Here is a 23,923-nt window from a genome sequence, read left to right on the forward strand (position 1 = left end):
TACACTCCTAGGGACTCTACTGGGAAGTCAGCTCCTATCTAAAACAGAGCTGACTATGCATATTCTTGTGATAATGATCTACTTCTACTAACAATGGTACAAAATTCATATATATTTCTTAAAAACTGCAGGGAAAAGATGTTTATAACCAGGCACTTCAGATATTTAAGATTTTAGTAAAATGTAGCATTGCAATATTCAAAAGAATGAGGTATTGTACCTGGATTTTAAACTTTGAAGATTCTGTCTGAATTTCAGCTTCATGGGAATTATATCCTTGGCGTGAATGTTTGCAAGTGCTGTTGAGAAAAGAGGATGTGAGTTATGGTAATTTTGTGATTAGGTTTGTTTAAAATGTCTTCAAATAATATGCAGAAAAGAACTGAATGATGCTCGTCCTAGAATGCGATATACTTTTAGTCAGTTTTATGTCCCATATGCATGCCTTCCCTGACTAAAAGTAGTTCATCTCAGCTTTTGCTCTTCTGGGGCTGTTAAAATGTATGCTAGTCCTGGTGTTCTGATGTTATTGTGCTGGAAAAGATAATGATTTACACAATATAAACCAATGTATTTTTTTTTCTCTGACCACTGTACTTTATTATATGCATTCTGTCATCTAGCAGGATGAATATCACTTCTATAAAACCTTCACAGTTCAGACCTATCTGAAGCAAAATGAGCAGAGGAAGTGGAAGGTGGAAGGTAATACCTTTAGCCAAGTCCATGGTTTGAGAGTCGTGTACTATCCTGTAATTCTTGGGATCCCAGCTTTCATCAGAGGTATACATCTCAGGCAACTGGATACTGTTTTTCCCATGGATGTTAAAAACGTCACAGGCAGTCTAGAAGAAAGAAAAAAATAAGGCTATTCATAGTAAAAAAAAAATATTCTTAGCTTTGTCATAATCCTAATGAGGAGACATCAGTTTCACAGATTGCTATTTTTTATTGAATCTGTTGAGTTCAGTGATGTTATAGGGGTTTAGTGATTTCAGTAAGGTTCCACTTCTATACCAGCATAGCTAAAAAACCTGCTCTACTTCAAAAAATTCTAATGTTTGATGCTACCACCCTTGTTCATACTGAGCATTCCATTATCCAAAAGGTTTAATGGAACTTTATGTGAATATTAAAAAATAATAGAAAAGGGGCCCAGTTCCCTCTTCAACTTAGGCAAGCAGTAGAAAAGAGGGGAGTTTGAAATTCAGATATAAATCCAGATCTTTTTTCCTTCATCTTCCCCCATTTTTATGGGATGCTAGTGAATACTGAAATAAAATGAATGAATGAACGAACTAAATTATGAGCTAAATATTTATATAGTCACCTTGAATGCACTGACTGCCCATATGCGAAAGGCTGCTTCTTGCCCATTGAGTTCATCTCCTTCACCTATTGGAATGAGCTGAGAAGCCCCTAGTTGGGCCAGTTTTTGGTCAATGGCATGAGCAAAGGCACAGAACTCTGGGTACATGCTGGACCCCAAACCAAACACAGCATATCTGCAGAAGGAGATAAAAATAAGATCACTATGTTATGCTGAATGAAATGCGAAAGGACTCAATCACATGCAAACCAAACAACGAAGTTTTTTTACCTAATTTTTTTTCTCAGCAATTTCAGGGTGAGCAAGGCGTTCTTCAAGGTCTGTATAAAAATTCATAAAATACTTAAGGTTAGAAAAATACTCTGATTTAAAACAGAAGTAAGACCCTGCTCCATATCTTACTCAAGTACACGGGACAAATGACAGGGTTGTCTTTCGTCTCAGTCTTTGAGTTGAGCCTCATGTATACTTCTGAGGAGAATATTACCTTTCCGTTATTTGGAGAATCTCCATTTCCGAAAGTGCTAGTAACCACTAAAAGAAGTGTTTCTTTTTCCAGGTCACAAATGTTGTACTCATCCATGCACAGAATCTGAAAGGTATAAAGCTCATGAGAAGTTGCTAACAGACATAAGAACTAGCATTAGATATCTCTCTGATTGTCAGATAACCATTGACAAAATTTACCAGGCATTACGCTAAATGAATACAAAATCAAAGTTCTAGTCCAACTTATATTTACTGAACATTCAAAATACAGGTTTAGAGAATGAAAAAGCTTGCAGAAGCTGATAAAACTAGCCAAACTTCTTTCTCCATTTAGTGTGGATGATTTGTACTTTCTTACCTTAGTGTTGAAGGCACAGTTGAACAAGCCGCACAGATTGTTGGCTAGTGTTTCAGATTTCCCAGTCTCTGTTGCATAGATTACAGTGACCTTGGACCTGGTTGCCATTGTTTGTCGCATAAGTGAAGATGCAAAGAGTACAGCCCTGTGGCAAAAAATAATCACATATAATTTTTAATATAGTTACACAGTAATTCAGATTGATTCACAAACAAGCTAGGAAAGACTGATCTTGAGCATGGTTTTTCCTTGGAAGTTTGTTCAGAAGCAACACACTATAGATACCCCTGAGTAAGAATCTTAGGTGTGAATATTACCTAACTGTGGACAGGTAAGTCTATGATTCAAACAATTCAAGTGGTCCTTACTGTAATAATTATTCAAAAAAAATGTGGAGCAGAAACATAACAAGAATAGAATAGTTGGACAAAAACATAAAGCCTCTTCTTTGAACAACTTACTTTGCCAAGATGCTAAACTTTATTTCTTTTTTCTTTGGCCTCCGGGTCTCATCATGCCAGACATGTGTTTTCCATGCATCCACCTTCAAAAAAAAAAAGGTCACCTTCAGGTAAGAAATGTAAAATAATAAATGCACAATTTGTATATCTCTGAAAGAGCCAGATTAAATAGAATCTGTATATACAATCCACTGTGTACAAATAATGGGTCAGTCTCTGTAGCATTAAATTGCATTTTACTTACAGTTCAACAGAACTAACATAGCCTTCCACAGAACAATGGATATGCCTGCTATTTATGAATCTCTCTAGTGAACTTTCACTAGGGCTTTTCATTCAGCCACCTTCTGGTTATTACCTCCTGCACTGCTGAAGCAGTCTACCAGAATCATATTATTTTGGATAATGTGTACCTGGTAGTAATAGAAGGGAGTGAGGACATAGTTCAACATCTCCTGGTGGAACACAGGAGTTATGCTCCCTGACATAGGAGGTACGATCCACACCCAGTCAGCCGGGCAGCCTCCTCGCACACGGTACTCATTCTGCATGTATTTCATGAAGGACTCAGCAGCTGAGTGGTGATCCATGATAGTCACATTTTGTTTCTAGAATAATTGCAAACAGAAAGATGTACATTAAAGAGCACATTCTGCTCTTCTTCCTGACATAGCTAAAGTATTCCTTTTGCTTTGGTTAATATTTTAAGCACTTTATTCAGTGCTGGGAAATAATTACTATCCACAACCATTACACAGAGGTGGACCTTTGATTAAGGACTCTTACATCTTTTTTTCTTTTTTTTAACATCAGCATTTTACCACTCCAGCACTGGGAGTGCATGATGAAAAGCCTCTGATTCATTTTTACCCATCTTTCATATTGTTATGATATGGTAAATAAACTGTAATTGTAAATAAAAGATATTAATCCAGTGGCTTTACATAGGTTCTGACACTTAGACATATGTGTTAAGAGGATGAACAATCTTGCCCCTAACTTCCTTTTCTTTTTCTCTCCCTTCTACCTTCACCACAGATTTTTTTCTGGCAACAACAGGAAATATGGATTCCTCTACTTTCCCAGGTGTAAATCAAGAATAACTCTACTGGAATTACATTGATAACCTCCACTGAGCATTGGTCCATTGGCAATATATTTGTATAAAGCTGTTATAAGTGAAAGGAAAAAGAGACAGTCAATATTCAGTGTCTCTCCAGATACCACGTTTGTTGACTTACTTGGAAGCTATAAAGCACAGCCACGTTTATCTCTACAACAGCTCGGTCTTTCCATAACGATGAAAGTTTGTTTGTTTCCAGTCCCATTCTTCTCCCTACCTCCTAGATGTGAAAAGGAGAGAGAAAAGGAAAAGCAAATTTAGTATGTGGGTCTTAGACCTCATGATTTCTCCACCTCATCACATTAATATGCAAGAAAATGTATTGCAGAAGGAGGAAAAGTCAGTCTTATGCTGGGGAAAGTGATGGCAGCAGAAACACTTGAGATTAGAGGTTAACTTGAATGATGGCGTTCTGGTTCTTGAAGCTACTCCAGTTTGGTAAAGCAGGGAGTGGTTGTCTCCTGGACCAAATGATTTAAAAAGTGACAGTATCTGGTTATAAGTCATCATTATTAATTTGTACTGCTGAGGTGCCCAAGACCTGCAGCTAACCACCAGGACTCTACTGCCTTGTCAACAGCAGATTGGAACTGGCATAAATATAACTCTGAGAAATGTACAGTCAGAGACCAAAAGTCCTGAATCAGCAGGACTCAGGGAAAAATTGGGGAAGAATTCCCTTTGGACATAATATTCTATATTTTTTTTACAGTTGCAGTGTCACCATTCTATCCAGCTATTTGGAACAGATACTGTCAGAACACTGTAAAACCAGTCATAAAATCTGGCAGTCATAAACTTGGCAGAAATTCAAGATGTCCCACAATAATCAGGATATTGGATTAGATTAGCACTGAAGGGTTAGCATGATATAAATACAACATCCATCCCAGCAAAGACTGGTAGCGTCTCTTTTTCAAAAACATTTCACCCACCAAGTTCATTCCCCCACTTTTACTTCAGAAGATTACCTTTAGGATGTTGTATCGCTGTACATCACAGAAGTCTCGCACTCCTATCTCTGTCCCCATGTACCACCCGTTGAAAGGACACCCAGTAAACTCCAGGCCTCCCACTTCAAGAAGCATGTTGGCAACTGCAGGCAGCGCATACCACTTCAGATCTAACTCCTTAAACCATTCATACCTGTTAAACAAGCATTTTGATATATTACTTTACATGTCTTTTCGTCCTTGAGGTGATAACCAGAGAAGTCCAGGAAGATAAAGAGTACTAACTCTAGGAGAAATGACCCATGAAGCACGGTCTGCAAGATCTCCTAGCAGTTTTCATTTACAACGTGGTAATTGGGAATTGCCTGCTAAAGAAATTGCAGAACAAAGTTCTGCAATATACAGGCCAGTCCCAAAGCAAACATGAAGGAAAAAAACAAAGAGAGAAAGGCAATTTGTAACATTTGTTACGAGTGCAGCCATATTTTACGTGTGTACTACACTGGCATAAGAAATTATGATTTTTAAAATTCTGAGTATGATTGAAATGTAGCTTGGGAAAAAAAGATCTCCAACAAAATTGCTATTGGTTTCCTTAATTTAAATCTCATTTCATTGTTCTAACAGGCATTTTACCTTTCAGGACAATTCACCATCATTTCGTCCTAACAAAGAACTCATAAAATGACTGCCACAGGCACAGGCTAACAACCTGCCAAGGTGAATTGGAGGCAAAAATGCAATTATCTAAATTTTGCGTGCTTACTTTGGATGCTCCATTGGCACTTCGAGGACAATTTCTGGCGGAAATTCAAATATTTCTGGGTCTTGGCCGTTTGCTTGGAGAACAAGTGGAACTACATCAAAGCGGCCATATTTCGGCTTCCACCCAAGCTCAATGCACAACTGTAAATAAAGAAAGTACATTTTTTTTTTTTTTTTTTAGGTTCTCCCCCTGGATTTGAAGACAAAAGAATGTCTTCAAATCCTCTAAAACCTGCTGAGGTAAATTTTAAGTGATAAAGGTTATCTTTCCCATTCAAACAACGTTGAGACATGTGGTTCAAGTACTGATTGTGTCCCTGACTTAAGGGGAGCATTAGCTCACCCTGTGCTGAGATGGAGGGAAGTATTTTTATGCCAGGATTGTAAGAAATTATTGCTCTAGCCTGCACCTAGAACCTGTGGGGCAAAACATCCCATTCACTCCTTATCGCCACACTTCCCTCCTACTCTGCATAAACATGCAAGAAAAAAAAAAAGACAGATGGGTTAGACAAGATGGAAAGCAGTTGTGATTCTGTATTTAGAACCGCACCTGGGTGAACTCCACACTGGCAGGGTCTCCTAAGACAGATCCATCTGGCATCTGATATCCAGCATATCGGATGAGCTGGCTGTTCCAAACACGAAAATCGTGTTTCCCGTCAGTCCTCTGTGGGAACACAGTGATGGCAGACCTGCACAGAGAGACAATCAAATCCTGTTACACCACAGCAGCACATTAAACAGATTCTAATTATTAAGATGTTAACTGTTACCAACTGCAATTATTTTGTATTTCTACAATAAACATCAGTAGAAATAAAATCTTTCATGCTCTCTACCCACCTCCCTGGATCTTCAAATCATCTCTTTTTGCCAGGAATTACAGAAGATTTTGCAACATCAGGCATGAAAGTTACATAATTTCAAAATGGTTGATGGTACATATGAGAGGAACATATAAGTACCAGGAGAATTAAGGGCAGACACAAGTTGTCCAAATATTTAGATAGACCATTTCAGGTCTTACGGAGAGTTTTGAATCCAGATGTGGATGTAATTTTTTTATTTAAAATTAAAATTAAAGAGACCTACCTTATATTTCCATTGTTTGTGGCATACTGAATATGACGACAGATATGCTCAAACATTTCTTTCACTGTTTTACAATCACGTGCATCAAATACCTGTATGTTTCCAAAAGAAACAAAGAAAAAAACCCTGATTTTGAAACAGTAATGTAAGCTCATTGTTTTTCTTATGCACTTAAGGAAAGGAAAGATTAAGGAAAAAAGTGAAATGAAAAATGAGTATTTCTCAATTTAATAGTAGCTCCACTAGGGAAGGTTCATTTTTATTGTTCTTATATGCATCATTTTCACACATAACTATCCTCCAAGGACCAAGGCATGCACCTGGTTCCACGACGTAATTGGTTCCTATGCTAGCACTCCTACACATGTTTTCATTCAACTATGATGCAGAGGACTACCAAAAAAGATGTTGATCTTATGACATGTACAGGAGGGAGTAGTCCTCAGTTGAAGCAACTGGCATATTTTACCAAAGTACAGGACATTCTTCTAATTTACAGCAGAGGACTGTTTGGCCCATAATGTCTAGACTCATAGGTTACCTGCAGATTGGACCACTGGATTCTCCCAATACACCTAGGCGCATTCCTCCAGGCCTGTTTGGCAGCAAAGATCAGTTCATCCTTTGTCAGATGGTAGGTTCCTGTTGTTTCTATCTCCTTGGTCACTGTTTCCAGTCGGGCCCGGTGTTCTTCTATTTTCGGCCTTTTGAACAGGAAACAGCCATGGAGAGAAACAATGAGAATTTCGTTACTTAGAACTGATTTCAACTGCAGACATTCTTATGTTCTGGGTCAAGAAGAGCACAGACATTGCTGAAGACATGAAGCTTTTGAGCATTGTTTTGCATGAGAAGACCTCTACTTAGATCGCAGCTTTTATCTGCCAGGATGCAGGTGGATTTCCAGGGAGCGGATCAGCATCTATGTAGGCTGAGATGGCAAGTTTGGATAAACACTGCGAAACCTGTCCCTGTTATAAATCTACACTCTCTGGATGTGAAACAGGTCAACATAACTGTTGATTCAATCAATTCTGTCCTTTATGAAAACATCCGTCAGCCCATGGAGTCAGCAATTTCACTGTGCTTCGGCTGTGAGAAGTCACCATCATCTGCTTCCCACCTCTGCTCTAGCGCACCACATTTTTGTCCCCAAAACATAGCTGTTATCTATCCCAGCAGTCTAGGGTCTGAGATTTTTATCAAAAGGCAGGAGGTATTCTAGGTAAAGGGATGAGTTAAGTACATATGACTCTCAGGACTACTGAGGAGAATTTTTCCTGGCTTCAGAATTTAGGAACTGTCCTTACTGAGTGCAAATGACAAAGCTTCCTATCCTAATGAAGAAACTAGCACACTAGAAATTTAAGTAGTGACACCATCCTTTCACCACCCAAGACACACATGGATTGATCACAAGCTTTTCTGTGTAAGTTTGCAGTTTAAATTTGGATTTTCTAGATTAGTTTGGAAAAAAATTGTCAAATCACAAGTAAATGAAAAGCAGAGAACATGCTAGCTTCAGTCCAGAGTAGGATTATAGTGACTGGCCTCTCAAAGCTCTATTATTTACACAGGGACACAGCTCTTCTGAGCAAAGTAAGTAGGATTTTAATTCCTAAAAGGAAGTGCTGAGCAATTCCTTTGTCAAGGAAACCAACTCTAAAATTCTTTAGCTTGATAACAGAGAATGAAGTCAAAACATTAGGAAATATTTATCACAGCACAGACAAAAATTGTTTTGTTGGCTTACAGACAGAATGAAAATAGTCTGCACTGTCTGAGAGTTTTTACATTTTCAACAAGATGAAAGATCAAGGGCAAGCACGTAAGATAGTGTAAATCAATGAGATCAAATAGCCATGAGCAGAAACAGAGAGATGTGCAAATGTAACATGCTGGCAAGTGAGTACAGTCTGTGTTTAAGACAGGGACTTTCAGAAAGATTCAGATGGAAGAAAGCTTTGTAGAGGAGTTCAAAGTGTCTAAAGAAGTAGCCATTATGTGGTTGAGTGCCTTTCAAAGTCTGACAATGTTTTATAATGGGATAAGCAAACATCGGATTGTCACTTGAAAACTTGTCATGTGAAAACTTTGTCACTGCAAACTCCTGGACCTCAACCAGATGTTCCAGTTTTTCCTGCAACAAGATGTCTCTGCATCACGTCTATTTTTGCGAAAATACACACCTCTTTTCTGAAGCTAGAGCATCCCTCTCAGCATGCTCAGTAAGCTTATGTTGATGATAGCACAGAGCAAGGTTGAAAAGCAAGAGACTGGCCTTCCAATCTTTGGCTAAAGCCTTGAGAGTCAAAACAGAGAACAAAAGAACACAGAGGAAAGATACTTGTAACAGCACAAACAAAAAGCATTAGCCACATTATTCACATCTAAGACTGATCCAAGTAGGAGCTAATCCCATTAACGTCCAATGTTAAGAAAACAGAAGGTAATATTCTGTAAGAGAGTCCTAACCAAGCTGCTTATTAGAAACGTACTATAATGTAACACATTCAGAAGGGATGGGGCTGAGGAATGCACTGTACAGAGTCCGCTTCTGCATTCCCAAGACCTGGGATTGGCAGATATAGCATATGAAGTGCAGCAATAGATTTATTTACCTTTTCTAATAGTCCTTATCTATATTTTGAATGCATGCTATGTAACAGCATAGTTACCAATAGCTGTGAAGAAACCAAACACTCCTACAGTCTCACAGACTGGTAGGTAGGTCGAGGACTTTTATACCAAAAATGAAGGTAAAGTTGGCTTACTCTTTAAATGAGTTGTAGTACTGCTTGATGAAGTCTATCGCCTGAGGTAAAAGCTCTGCTGGTGGAACTGGTCCGTCTCTAGTACCTCTCACCAGGCCCTTTGGGGTCATAAGCGCCCCTTGGCAGGCTTTGGTCCGGCAGTTGATAACCTTAAAAACAATAAAATGTCAAAAACCAATGTTGCACTCTGTATCTTTCCAAAGTTATGAAAACTTACTGTTTGGGTTTCCGTATCTTACCTCCTTTGCTGTCAGGTGTAGTGTGTCCAGAAAGCTGGATCCATTTTCCAAGTTTCTTACTTTTACATGTCTTGGACATCTTGATATTTGGTTTGAAGCTTTGATACCATTTTGAGGAGGGTTCTGGACAGAGAAAAGATGAAAAAACATACTGTCTTCAGACCTATTAAATATCTTAAAGCTTCATTTTATATTTTATTTGACCATGAAAATTCTACAAATTAAATTCAAGAAACGAGGTATAAACGTGATCTTCTCCAATATGAGTACTTATTCATCTGAGTACAAAACTATTGATCTAATCCACAGTTCAATATGAAATGGAGAAAAAAGTATTTTTGTACTAATCAAACAACATCTGCCACTGCAAACACCTTTTACATTTCAGTAAGGCCTCTTAACATAATAGTCACAGTCTCAGAAAAACAGTGAACCAGACAATTTTAGAGAAAGGACATGTTTGTTACTAAAAGCTGAGTTTTCAAAGGTGAATAAAGGAATCAGGCACTCCAGTCCCACTGGGTCACCTCTTTTCCTTTAGGTCTTACCAAAGCTCCTTTTTCTTCAGAGAAGATATTTCATCCAAAGATCTCACAGCAGTCCTAACCTCATGTAACCACAGTTAGTCCTCACATGAGAACTTTGAGAAGTTTTGAGCAGTAAGCACAACCTGTGTGAACTGTCAGTATCAAACAATGACACTAGAAACAGACCTCTCTCCCATCACTGGCCTTTGCTGAAGTTAGAATAGGTGGCATCTCTCTCTGCTTCTTGCTCAGATCACGTAATTTGGCAACATCATTCTCTAAGCTTTAAAAGAGAGAAAGACAATTCAGTATAACGCAATGTGCTTAGTTTTTGTTAGTTTTACCTGCAGCATCAGTAGGGAGATGCTTAGAGCTGTATCTGAAACGTACTGAGTCAATAAGCCAACCATTTGCAGTGGTGTGAGGGTGGAGCGGACTAGAAGTCAATAGCAAAGCTGCAATCACCCTTTCCAGACCACTGTGTGGGAATGAAAACAACAGATATGGCCTGGAATGGTAAAGGCTGAGTATCGTTGCTGTAAGCTAAACAAAGGACATCTGTACAATTATGATCTGGCCAGACAATACTCAGAGGAACTAAACAAAGAGGTTGAAATCTTCAGGGAAATGTGTGAAAATTTCAGCTAGGTCCAGTCTCCAGCTTATTAAGCAAATAACATGCTTTTATATTAATTTCCTTTGTTTTCTTCCTTAAGCCTTACTTTCTGAGCTCCTACTTTTTAATTTGGATATCAGGTTTCAGAAGATGTTCAAAAACACCCAAGAGGCATCCAGACCACGAACTCCAAACAAAACCCTTAGTTTGGGGAGGGCAATGATGTGTTTTAGCTAGCAGAGCATATGTGATCACCCACTTCCACTAGTCAGCTTCATGTACCTTCATATTTGAATATAAACTACTTTGAGCAATGACAGGAAAGGTAGGGAATGGGCAGAGAAAGAAATGGTATGGAATAGAAAATGGAAATAAGTAACAGCCTGAAAACTGAGAAATTTAATATGCATGTGCAATTTATTTTACACAGTGTTTTGTATAAATTGTGTCACAGAAATTGTTTACCAACTTAATTACAGCATTAATAATCACTTTGCTAATTTTTATAGCATACACATGCCTTCTAAGTCCTAGCATACATGAAGCCATTATAGCACACCAAATAAATTTAGAACTATGAAAGAGAAAGCAAGATGATATCTTTCCTCAATCATTGTATAACTTAGACACAAAAGCTTAAACGTACCTTACCAAGTCAACACCACCCAGGGACAACTATTCTTTGGTTAATATTATTACTTTGGTAACACATTACAGGTTTCTCCAGAACCCATGTCACTTAATATCTTTCCTTTTCAAATGAAAGGGGAACTATGAAGCCATTAAAAGACAAAGATCTTACCCATGGATCTCCCTATTTTTTTCCACATTATTATTGATATCCTTCTCTTCAGAGGACTGGTTCTTAGCAGCACGGGGCTTGAATACAAACTGCCATGGGCACAACATTTTGTACGCTTTATTTACGACTTGACTTCGCAGTGCTGAAATCTTGTTTTGTGTGATGTGGGAACACTTCTGAGAAGGGAAAAAAAACAAGGTCACTTTTTAACTAAGAAGGTAACTCCCCTTAAAATTATTCATAAACTCATGAGACTAACTGACCTGATCTAATTAACGTCCTGTTTTTAAAAATGAAAATTGCTTGAGTCTTAGATTAGTAATACTAAAACTAACAGTTCTCTTTGTCAGTGTAATGCTGCAGCCATGCCTTATTCTAAAATACTGGCAAGAGAATTTCAAATGTCCCCCAGTTGCACAAAACAGCAAATATCAGTGTCTAAGAAAACCACATGCATGCTTTACTTCTATGAAGTGGTTTTTTTTGGGTGGGTTTTTTTTTCAGTTCTGCGTTTGTTAAGTGTTATTAAATGCTCGGTTAATTCACATCATGTTAGCTAGGAAAAGAGATGTAAAATGTTGCTGTGTTATTCACATACTAATGAAAAAAAATTTTGTCTGTAAATTTACCAAAATGTTTTGCAATGTATTCATCTGCCAGAGACAAATGGAATTCTGAGATTCTGAATTCTGTATTTTGTAAGATATATATACATGGCACATATTTGAATGTAACATATAGCATTTACATAAGAATGTACAAAGTTTAATGCCAGTCATTTGAACATACATTTTCTGCTAACTTCTGATCCTAAAATAGATTTTTGTGCTAGGGAAGGTGTGACAGAAGAAAAAGAGCAAACTAGTAAATTGCTAGGTAAAGCAGAATTAGCCTCAGCATTTGCATCTGGCTCATAACAGAAATAGAAACCTGACGTTTCCAAAAAATTAAAGATAAAGAAAGAAAATATACATTGCCACATATTCCTAATGTAAATTATGTATTATTTTGTTATTTATATTGCTTTTTCAGTAAAAGTAAAGTTTATGTTGCTGGGCCTCCAAGATGCTGTCTGCTGTAAAATCACACAAGAAAAGAAATCCATTCAACTATCTCTGCAGAAACTGTAAGGTGTTAGGACTTGTCTCTTACTCCAAGTAAAAGCAATAGTAATAAGCATTTCTCTACAATTACAAAACAGGAACAAATCTAAATTAGCATTCTGCAATAAAAAATGCTGCAGTGTGCCTATACATGTTTTTAAAACACAGGGGGAAAAGAGAGAAGGAAAGGATAGGGGGGCAGAGAGAGAGAGATGGAGAAGGAAAAAGATAAATAGAGCAAATAAAGGAAAAAAAAATTAAAAAAAGAAAAAACAGGAAAACAATACACAAGAAGAAAAATAAGAAGAAAAAGAAGAAAATATAAAAGAGAAAAAATAATAAGAGGAAAAACTAAAAAAAACAATTAAAAAAAAGAAGTATAAAAAGGAAAATAAAAAAGAAGAGAGAAGACTCACATTGTCCATTCACTGGCATTCAGTGTAAGAACTTGCTTTTTGTGTTCTCCATAAGAGGGTTCTTTAAATAATGTTTACAATATTACCTGTTACATGCACAAACCTTTTAATCAGCAGAAACAGGGATAAAGTTTTCAGAGCAGCAGGACAGCTTGGAAATAGAGCAGGAGACTGATTCCAACACTTTACTCCTAATATGGAAAAAGCAGATAAAGTTTGCTGTATAATTACGTCGCTCGCAAGCAGCAGTAAATGAATGACAAACAGAACACTTTGACACAGTGCTGTCTTACCGTGCTTTTGTGAGAGAGTCTTCCAAACCTGCTAAGGAGATGGTCTTCTCTGTCAAAGTTTCTTTCCTTTAATCTCTCCTGCTCTGTATCCCTCCCCTGAGGCAAAAGCATTTTATACTCCAGGACCATGTATGCAAAACAGCAGAGTAAGGCTACACACGGATAGTGGGCAAAAGGGGAATCCCAAAATGTCCTGTATTTCTTTCAGAACAGGAGGGCGTGCAGCTGATGTGCTGCTGCAGCATTACACAATGTGTGTGACGGGAGGGACACAACTTGTGTGACTAGTTCCTGATCTTTGAGCATCCCCTCCTTCCTGCACAGTGTGCCATAACCCTGATTTCCACATGTGCTCGGTGGTGAGCACAGTGTATCACACTGAACAGTTTTTGCAACCTTGCAGGCAATGCTAAAATGAAAAAAAAAAAAAAATCCTGAAAGAACTCTTACAGATTTTATCACTGGATGGCCATTCTCCTATACATTAAACTAGTAGCTGTAGAAAGAGAGTAAGCAACTTCAAGAGAAATTTTACAGAACCATAGAGCTTTAGGATATGGACCAGTAAAGCATTTAAACAGGTGGTTATAACTAAGGAGAGGTATTTTAAGTTTAACATAAATATATTACTTCCTTATTTTTGATCACGTTTTAAAGGATCTTTCTCAATAGAGTATTTGTAGAATTTCTTCCTCTCCAGAGCTCCCTATTCTATCTGCTGCTGCCTATGAGGTTTGTCCCTTTGTGCTTTTCCAACGTACTAGAAAAACTGGACAGAAACTGCAGCTCCCTGAAGTATGAACTATTTACACCATCTTGTATGTGTGAATACCAGAAGGACAGCTAGATGATGAAGATGGGATTGTTGAGCTGAATTTCTATTTTAGACAACAAGTGGACATTTACATATTACAAAATCAGGTTTCTACCTGCGGTCTGAAAGCCACAAGCCATCCCAGAGCCAACAGTGGCATGTAGAACGAAGTGCTGCCAGGCAACTGCAGACTCAGAAATGCTGTGGTATGCCAGCACACTCTCAAGGATTTTGGCCCGAGTTATTTGTTCATTGATATTATATGACTGTTTTAAGGAAACTGTTTAGAACTGTTTTCAAACTAAAGACAATTCTTAAACCCGCTGACTAATAAAAGGTCAAAATCGTTACAATAACTAGAGAAAGATTAGAGGGTGCTGATCAAAGATCTACAGAGATAAGGCATAAGGCTGCAAGAGAAACAATGAAATACACATTCTCTTTTCATCTGTCGCATTTTTACTGGACAAGCTTGGGCAAGGCATTTTCTTCTTTCTGTGTCTAGTTTCTCAAATTAAAAATGAACATTAAGTGCTTGTGTAAAGTACTCCTAGAGGTAAACTGAGTTATATATACATGTGTTCATGCATGAATACATCTGTATATATCCTATCCAGGGTTGCTAGAGATTAATCTCTTGAAAAATAGACCTGAGTTTTCTGTAGTTTGAGCATTCACTGCTTGGCTGCCTTCACTGCTCATGAATGTTCACACTCAGATATTTTTGGGGTTTTGTTTGTTTGTTTGTTTGTTTGACACGATGCCTTTCCTCTCACTGGAATTATCACTTTGTTTGAAATATTCCAGACACCTCATCAGCAGGCAGAAATAATGTGTAAGCTGTGTGACCCAATGCCATGCCACAAATTCCTACCTTGCTTCAGATCCATGACAGCTCTTCCCAAACCACGTAGTCAGTTGTAATTGCTTGAGTGTGAATACAACTCTATGTATCTCAAGGGTCAAACTGAAGGTGCTTGAACTGAAACGAAACTTCAGAGTTCAAAGAACAAGGTTACATTCTTCTTCGCATTTGCTGTTTTGTCACAGTTTATAAATTCTATTTGCCTCCTCCCCTTTCTTATTAAATCTGACCTCTCTTTTCTACAGAACATGGAGAATCTTAATGTCTAGTAGTGTAAAAAAGAGCATATCTTAGTAGAAATTTAAGTGAACTTAATTATGTCCAATGGTTTCTAAGCTTTTATTATTCAGCCTCCTTATTTCCCTGTGCTTGGAGACTGCTGAAATCAAGGAAAGGCTATGTAGGGATTGGATATGAAAAATCAGAGTTGGAATGACCAGGAGAGGAGAAACATCTTCTTTCCTCATGAGAACTGTTTAAAGGATTGGCTGAGATACAGCCATTCAGGGAACTGCTTAATGTTTTTCAGACAGAACCTGCTCTTTTATTCACCGAAATCAATAATAAAACTCCCTCTGTATAACAAGAACAAGAGAGCACCATTCATTTCTTAGGCGGAGTCAGAGATTAACTAAACAAACTCACTGTGCACTCCTTCTACAAATATTCTACACTGATTGGAAAGTTCTTCCCTCAGAAAACCAGTCTCACACATATTTCCTATTTTTGCACAGCCACTTTTGCCTCTGCCATATCAAAATGCAAGAACTAGCTGCTTTTCTTGCATTAACTTTGATGAAAGAGGTGCCCTTTCAGAGCAGAATGTTTGACCTATTCTATGGCATTCTTACTGTGCTGTCATTTTGAGTTAAATTTTGTTTTGTTTCTGAAAATGTGATGGTCTGTAGCCTCAACAATAAGGTTTCTGCAATTTCACTCAAATCAAGTCACATTCTTTGTCTGAATGCAATATTCTGCATCAGCTCAAGAAGTTACATTCTTAAAAACGTTTAAAAAACAAGCTCTGTTTGTAAGGTTGCTCCTCTGAGATCAGGACACCTTGAGTCTTCAAAGAACTATTACACTGAGGCAAAGCTGACGATAACAAGGGCTGATTTTCCTAATTTCACATAACACTAAAGAGACGATGTTCAATTGTCCCAACTTTTCATAAATGACTAGTGATTTTTTCTATCTCCCTTTTCCTAACTATTCTAACTATTTTCTAACTATTTGAGATGTCTCCATGATGATCTTTCAGAAATGTTGCATACGATGTCACAAATTTAAAATGTAACGTTACAGGCACCTAGAAACACTTGGCATCTTAGAAGATCTGTTAAGACTTTACATGCCTCTCTTGTGATAGGGACGAAGTGCTCTATTCACATTTACAAACTGATGGCTCTGTTCTTCATGCATTTCCTTCTCCTGAGGAAACTGCTCTGCTTCCTGCTTTATCCCGTTTGATTAACTTCACTGCCTGAACAGGAAATTCGGTCCTTAAAATACCAGTAATGCATAATCAGTAAAAAAGGATTGGAAAGGACCCCCACCTGGCACCTGGTCCCTCACCCTACCCCATCAGCAAGATCAGCTGTAACTAAGATATTTCTGAACCACCAGAAAGCAACTACAAGTCAGTATGAGGGATGGGACTCACAGCTAAAAAGCTGTGATGTGACACCAAAAAAATTCAGATGTGACACCAGAGAGTAAGATAGTCAGTCAAAATGGAGTCAGATCACAAAAGACCATTTACATCATGGAAATGAACTCATGCTTTTCAGTAAAATGCTTGCTACTTCTTTCACAAGCAACCACTTCGTGGTACAAATAACTTAACTCATTTGGCCCATTAGGAACATTCATTCGCTTTCTCTTCCTTTTCTGGGCTAAAGTGCTGTTTTCTCTACTCGCTATGATACTCCATTCACATTCTCTAGCTTGCTATCACTTAACTGTAGAAAAGACATCATTTCCCTGGCAACACTTTAGTGTGTATTATATACTTAAGTTATTTTAAGACAAATATTGTCTCTTTGTTTGTGCTGTATCCAATGCCTGGTACGATGGGACACTGAGCCACTGGAAAGCCTCACTGTACTTTTTCAGCTCAGAGGTAAATAAATACACAAATAATGACAACGGTGAGGGTTTGCGTCATAGACTGGGTGCCAGACCACCCTGGGATAGTATCTACAAGTCCCAGTTTGCTAGCAACTTTGCACTTCTCATCCCAAAATGTTAACTGCAAAAAATGTATTTTTAGTTCCCAAATTCCTACTCTAAATACCAAATGTACTAGAAATGGAACAGAAAGCCTGTGATACATGGGTTGTGAGGAATCCAGGAGTTGTATGATACGAACTTTTTTAAGGTTACAGGTGACCACTTCTGTTGGGTGTTATTTTTCAGTGCTTGCTAATCTCATGTGGGTATGCTTCAGAGTCATTGTCCTTAAAGCTCTTCTGAGTGGAGTATGGTGAAAATGTTCTGTACTAAAGGATGGAGATAGAAACAGCCACAATGCCTATGCATGTCACACCCTGAGAACTACACAATAACATAGACCAGAAATTTCCACTTTCTCACTCTCTACTTCTTTGAATGTCTAATGGAGACATGGAAAATGAAACCAGTAACTTCTATAAAAATGCAAGACTTTAGCTTTACCAATTTGTTATATTTAATTTTAAAGGTGAATAAAATGTAAAAATAATTCTCTAAGGACACTTTGTTTCCTTACGACATCCCACCCTTCAACACACAGAAAAAGCTGGCCCATGGAAGCCAACTCCCAGGCACTGTATGTCTTAAAATGAAGATTTACACAATGAAACAATAGAGCTTCTCACCAATTCTTCCTGCTCCAATTTATGCTCTGAAACCTCAACAGATTCACTGTTTTTATTGGAAGCTTCTGGTAGTTTCTGACAAAGGAAGATATGATTAATAACACTAATAACTACTGTAAAAAAGGTGTTATCAAATATCTCCTCATATTGAGTACTGTTAATCATCTTCTTTTACACTGGTTTGGTTTTTCATTTCCCAAAGAAAACTTACTTGGTTTGAATATTCCCTCAAACTTTGCAAGATGGCAAAACTGTTTCTTTGGTTTAGTGTTTTCATTGCTTACCTTATCTTTGAGGATTTTAACCTATTTACCATTAACTGTAGCATCTTCTTCACTGGCTTCTTCATTATTTTGAAATGTTCTTTATAAAGAGGGCATAACAACTTGCTATCAAAAGTAAAATAAGAGAGACAGGTTTAGGCACTTGAAAACACACAAATGCAAGTAGGATCCCAAATCTACTGTCTAGACTCCTTTTTAGTTTCTGCAGATTTAAGGTATATTAAAAGCAGCAGTTTAGCGTGAAAAGTGTACTGTTTCATTTGCTATCTTCTGATCTAGGCAGTGTAAGACTGCATGTCAAACGATGACAGAGTAGAGTGGAAAATTTCGTGACGTGAACATCTGAGAGCAAAAATGAAAGTTAAGGAGAGTCTTAAATTCACAGTGCTGTGCCAGTAAACCCATCCCTTCCTGTCTGCTAGGTCTAACAGTTAGGCTAAATTCAGAAATGCAGCAATAACAAAATCCCCTCATCAGCCACCCTTTTCAAAATTTCCATGTGTGCATATTACAAATGTCGACAAGGAAGTGAAGGACGGACAAAGCAATCAGACAACCAATAACCACATTTCTTCGTGCCTGGATGCACGCTGTCTCAAGCAGAAGTGAATTCTGAAACATACTGACTCACTCACAGGATCCTCAGCCACAGCTGCAGCAGGAAAGGCTAGCTACTAGCAGATTAAAGCAAAAAAGTAAAATAGCAATTGGCAGTTGACTGGGCATAAAACCCAGTGTCCTGTATGTGGCTGTCTGCTGGGCTGCATGCATGCTGGGCTGTGTGCCCTACACTCCTTGACATAATTTTATTATATTTAGCCTGCTGAAGAGGTCACTGTCTGGAGCACATGGAAAAACTGGCATGTGGATAGGGAAAATGTATAGAACAGTGCTTGTTATCTCTGGTCCTGTAATTCATGCTTGACACACCAGAATGTACAGAAAGATGATCTTAAGATTAGCATGTGCAAAAAGATTATTTTGATTGAGAAGTAAGTGAGCCACAGAATTGCAAATACGTTCTCATTTAGTAAAAGCATGGTCTGGGGAAGAAACTCCAATTTAAGTAACAGAGCACTAGTTGGTGTCAGTAGGATTCAGAATTTCTAATCAAGGTCAGATAATATAAGAGATTCAAATATTGATTTTCAAAAAACCATCCATAAATTTCTGGGCTGAAACAAAAAACAGAATCTTGAAGTATAAAAGTAACTTAAGTTCTGAAAGTTAAAAATACCTTAAACAAAACAGAAGAGAAGTTAAAATTCAGCCTAAGAAATCATGAGGACTATTTTTATATGGTGTAACTGCACTCTGCATTTCTGTGCTGTTTTTCATCCAAACATTAAAATATTGCTAAAACATACCCAAAATTTTGATCTCACAGCACAGTCCCTAACCACAATGTGAAGGAACACACAGCCAATTGTATTATTTCTCATGGGAATATGCTAGAAATATCATTAAAACAATGAACTTCCATAGAAACTCCAAAACCTGTGAAGTTGAATAAAGAATGCTGTATTTCTGGAAGTTGATTTAGCCACTCTATAAAATCCTTGAGTAGGGTTCTAAGTCTCTGTTATCATGGAGGGTGGATCACGTTCTTCAGTTTAACAGGACTTGAAAACTTACCTGCAATTCACACCAAATAAATGTTTAAAGTCAGTCTGGGCAATGATGAGGTCTTTTAATCCAGTGTTCCATCCCCTATTTCTGAAATGTGGGTATTTTTGTTCCTTACCTGTTACACAACTTTCTCCTAAATGACTGATTTCACATGTTTACATTAGACTTAGTGTAATTACAAAATATAGTCCATGCTTTGCATGAGATATGAACAGAGACTCTTTCTTCAGAGTTTAATGAGCTCTGAAAAAGGTTATTACTAAGTCTATTGGGAAGTCCACCAAAACCCCTAGAGTCTGAAGTTTGCACGTAATACAGTCTATTTCTGCCATATTCTGTTTTGGAAGCACATAGGCATATTACTAAAATAATGAAAATCACATTTTTGCTTAATACTAAAACGGGTAATATTCACTCAGGATAACCTTAGATGTAAACAGAAGCAACAGTGTTCTATCCTGGATTAAGGAAGTAAGAGGTTAAATCATTAAAAAAATATTAATGATCTTACCTGTGTCAGGAAATAATCAGAAAACATGCTTTCAAGTCCCTTTTTTTTTTCCTCACAGCATAATCTTTTCCTTACCATTCTCTTGGTTACTGTAGACTCAGTGTGAACATAGGCAATGACAAAGTTCATAGTGATTTCTTTTTCTCATTCCTTTGGGGACCGTGCTGAGGTCTTTACCTCTGGAGCTCTAACCAACTAGAAAGTATGTTTTCTCTGCTAAAGTATCACTAATCCTCCTGTCAGCCTTTCCCACAAAACCTCTGATGTGTACAACCGTAAAATTTTCCTTGTCCTCCTGTACTGGACCCAGAGACTACATTTCTCATTCTTCTCAATTTCTCTCACCCTACTTATCTCCCTATTTGACTGCCTTCCTGACTGGCATGTTAATACTGTGTGCTGTTGTTCACATTTTGAAAAGACACTGACTATCGTTTCTTTGACTTGGGCCAATGGAAATTGGTCTTAGGCACAAGTTCAGACATTGGTTGAATCTCATTTCCAAAGCGAGTGTTTGCGTTCAATGTAGTACCGCATCCCAGTCCGAAAATTCTGGCAGTGAAGAACATGGACCAATTTTGACACCCAGAGGACAGATCCACTTATATGTTTCCTCACTGAGGGACAATCGTGAAGCTGAATTTGTAGGGGACAAAATCAGGAGAAAATAAGAGCAAACTCATAAATCACTTTGTCTTCTGAAAGTGTACTGCTTCCTTATTTACACCATTAAACCATGTGCTTTCTTTATGAAGCAATTGTGAAACACTTTCCTTCCACGAAAGTCTGTGATGTTAGTTAGCTGAAGAATGCTAGAATGAATTCACAAGACATTACTAACTCGTTATCAAAACAGAGGGCACCCTCCTGCTGGACTCTTTACAATGTTTGCAGCAGTTGCAACTGCTGGAGCAGTTGATCTGCTTAACGTTCAGAAAGAATCATTGGGCACCTTGAGCGTTTGCTCCAAAAATATTAAAATGGCTCCACTAAACAGTTCACATCAAATAAAAAGAAACTATTTCAAGCTACCTGATCTGCATATTTATCATGTTGTTCTTTCTATCAAGTCATACTTCTAAAAATCTCTGGAATTTTTCTCTCCCTAATTGATTTCTTCTAAACAACTAGCAGGGAGCTTTTCTCAAAAACTGCCTAATATTTCTATGTCAATACTTTCCTGGCGTGCTTATCTGTTTGATAAGAAAAGGGATTAACTGCATGGGTAGATCATGAAGGAAACAGCCACAGGAACATTTCCCACATCCAGAAATGTTAAATCTCATTCTGCTGACCACATTATTGATCAACCTTTTGTACTTGCCCTGACTGTGGTTTTGCACTATTGCTACGCCCACATATAAACCTTCTCTAATGAAGCAATATTCTGGAAAATATCAGATCTGGAAACAGACATCTGAGATCAGTTCTGCACAGCCTCATTCTTTAGTAGTCAACAATGCATCCTCACAGATTGCCCCGTGCAATGCAAAGCACTTCTTTCTGTAACTACACATATTTCTTTGCGTCAACCTGGTTTGACAGACTTAAATTTATCAGAAGCGTTTAAAAAATTTCTTCGGTTTTGTGACAGTCTACCATGATCCATAATATAACCTCCATATAAAGTTTGGCAGAGAGAGGCATTCATTACACAAGCAAACCCAAACCAAAACAAAACCAACCCATCTGTTCTACCACTTTCTGGAATGGAAGATTTTCTTTGATTCTCTGGGTCCAGATACACTTACCAATATTTACTACTACTAAGAACCAGTGTGAAGAATTTGATAGAAACTGGTATATTTGGTTTTGGAAAAGGAGATGGGGGTGTTTTATGTGGCTTCTAAATTTAAATTTTTTAGTCCATGTAGAATCTGTCCCTTTTTTCCTAATTCTAATTAGTAGTGAAGCCTTCCTGCCTCAGTCCCTCAGTAAATAAAAATTGTTCCCTCCCACTGCTACCTGCAACAGAAGTACACCTAGTTAATTAGTTCATTTCCCCTCACATCAGTCTCTCACCTGCTACATACAATACGTAAGATCTCTCTGCTAGAAACGGAAAACAATTTCCAATCCCTAACTACAGAATTTCTCTGTCCATTCCTTTGTTTTTTATTGAAACATATAGCACTATTGAAACAATTTCAGTAAAACTCATATGCTTATCTTTATTGCTAATCTGTAAGTCTCTAATTTTTCCTTTATACCAGCCTTCACTTATTCGGGTTTTTTTTTCCCCACATGCTCAAGCATCAAACTCTGTTCAGCATAGCTCAGCCTACACAAAATCATAGTATGTTCAGCTGCTTTCCACTGTTTCCTGGACAGAGACAGGGGTTTTCTCAGGCAATTTTATGGCTCTGCTTTATCTTTATGAGCCTTTTAACTGCTTAAGTTGGTTTTAGTGACTACTTGCAAAGCATTAGTTAGGTCAGTCTTGCCTACACCTGCTCAACCTTCAATGTCTGCAAAAATTACATCATATTTTCAAAACTTTCAGTGAGAGTGAAATTACCTTCCCTCTGTTAGCATTAGGGAAAAAAGCTAGTGCTAGAGGGTTCGTGGTAATGAGCTTACAACTCCTTTACTAGCAACTATCTACCTTCCCCTACCAAAACAAGACAATTTCCATGGGACATTCCTCAGTATCTACAGAGTATTTTTAGTTGGTTTTCACTGATTTTGAGCTGCAAGTCCAACTAAACACTTACACATTGAAATACAGACAATTTACCCTGTTAGTCTCTGTAGAGTATACCAGAAAGCAAGCTTCTGCTGATCTACTGCCAGTTCCAATTCATGGAGTAAATCTTTGGACTAATTTAGGAAATTTTGTCTCTTATCACAAATCTAAACAAAGACTTTAGTCTGAATGTATCTTCTTGCTACATCTTCTATAGTTTTTTTCACTTGTTTGTTGACCATCCAATGATTATATGAATTGGAGAAAAGTTCATCCTAAATTGTCAGTCAGCAGGAGGCAAGCAGTCTTTAACTTGCAAACTCCTATTCAGGCAGTGCTGTTAAAACATGATGGTTACTTATGCCCTTGATGCTTTGTCACATACAAAAGGTACGTTTTAGGAATATGTTCACACATACTCTGACTAATTCCCCACCACTGAATAAAATTACTGTTTCCTCATTTGGAACTGCCTAGCAAGCAAAACCAACATGTAGATGAACGTTAGGCAGTTGCTGAAATATGGTACACTGAATAGTGCTGGGATTTATGGAATATTTCTCAAACATAACTCCTATAGCTGAAATAAAGTCAGTAAAGAAACTTAAATCACACATAAGATTATAGGAGAAGGCAGGTTGGAAGGGACCTCAACATTTCATCTAGTCCAACCTCCTGCTCAAAGCAGGGTCAGCTATGAGGTCAAACCGGGTTGCTCAGGGCTTGATTCAGGCTGCTCTCGAAGACTTCTAAGGAAGGAGACTACACAATACACCTGTACAACCTGCTCTACTACTAGGCTGTCCTCATGGGGAAAAAGTTTCTCCTTATATCCAATCTGGACTTCTCATTTCAATTTCTGCCCATTGCTTCTCATCTTCCCACCGTGCACCACTGTGGAGAGCCTAGTTCCATCTCCTTAATGATCTCCT

General features: G+C 37.8%; 1 protein-coding gene across 1 annotated transcript in view; it reads right to left on the minus strand.

The window, feature by feature from the left end:
- The window catches only part of NOS2 (nitric oxide synthase 2, inducible), an 18,184-nt gene extending 6,545 nt beyond the window's left edge, over window positions 1-11,639 (minus strand). The window contains exons 1-18 of the mRNA XM_009706969.1: window positions 11,533-11,639; window positions 10,301-10,397; window positions 9,588-9,710; window positions 9,349-9,497; window positions 7,116-7,278; window positions 6,575-6,666; window positions 6,033-6,174; window positions 5,481-5,620; window positions 4,733-4,907; window positions 3,880-3,981; window positions 3,052-3,246; window positions 2,639-2,721; window positions 2,178-2,322; window positions 1,818-1,922; window positions 1,601-1,650; window positions 1,331-1,505; window positions 713-845; window positions 221-299 (exon numbers count right to left, since the gene is read on the minus strand). Coding sequence (XP_009705271.1) covers window positions 221-299; window positions 713-845; window positions 1,331-1,505; window positions 1,601-1,650; window positions 1,818-1,922; window positions 2,178-2,322; window positions 2,639-2,721; window positions 3,052-3,246; window positions 3,880-3,981; window positions 4,733-4,907; window positions 5,481-5,620; window positions 6,033-6,174; window positions 6,575-6,666; window positions 7,116-7,278; window positions 9,349-9,497; window positions 9,588-9,710; window positions 10,301-10,397; window positions 11,533-11,639 — 2,255 coding nt within the window. The remainder of the gene's footprint in view (window positions 1-220; window positions 300-712; window positions 846-1,330; window positions 1,506-1,600; window positions 1,651-1,817; window positions 1,923-2,177; window positions 2,323-2,638; window positions 2,722-3,051; window positions 3,247-3,879; window positions 3,982-4,732; window positions 4,908-5,480; window positions 5,621-6,032; window positions 6,175-6,574; window positions 6,667-7,115; window positions 7,279-9,348; window positions 9,498-9,587; window positions 9,711-10,300; window positions 10,398-11,532) is intronic.
- Between the last annotated feature and the right edge of the window lie 12,284 nt (window positions 11,640-23,923).

Source organism: Cariama cristata, unplaced genomic scaffold (genome assembly GCF_000690535.1).
Source record: "Cariama cristata isolate BGI_N322 unplaced genomic scaffold, ASM69053v1 scaffold6849, whole genome shotgun sequence".
Taxonomy (NCBI): Eukaryota; Metazoa; Chordata; class Aves; order Cariamiformes; family Cariamidae; genus Cariama; species Cariama cristata.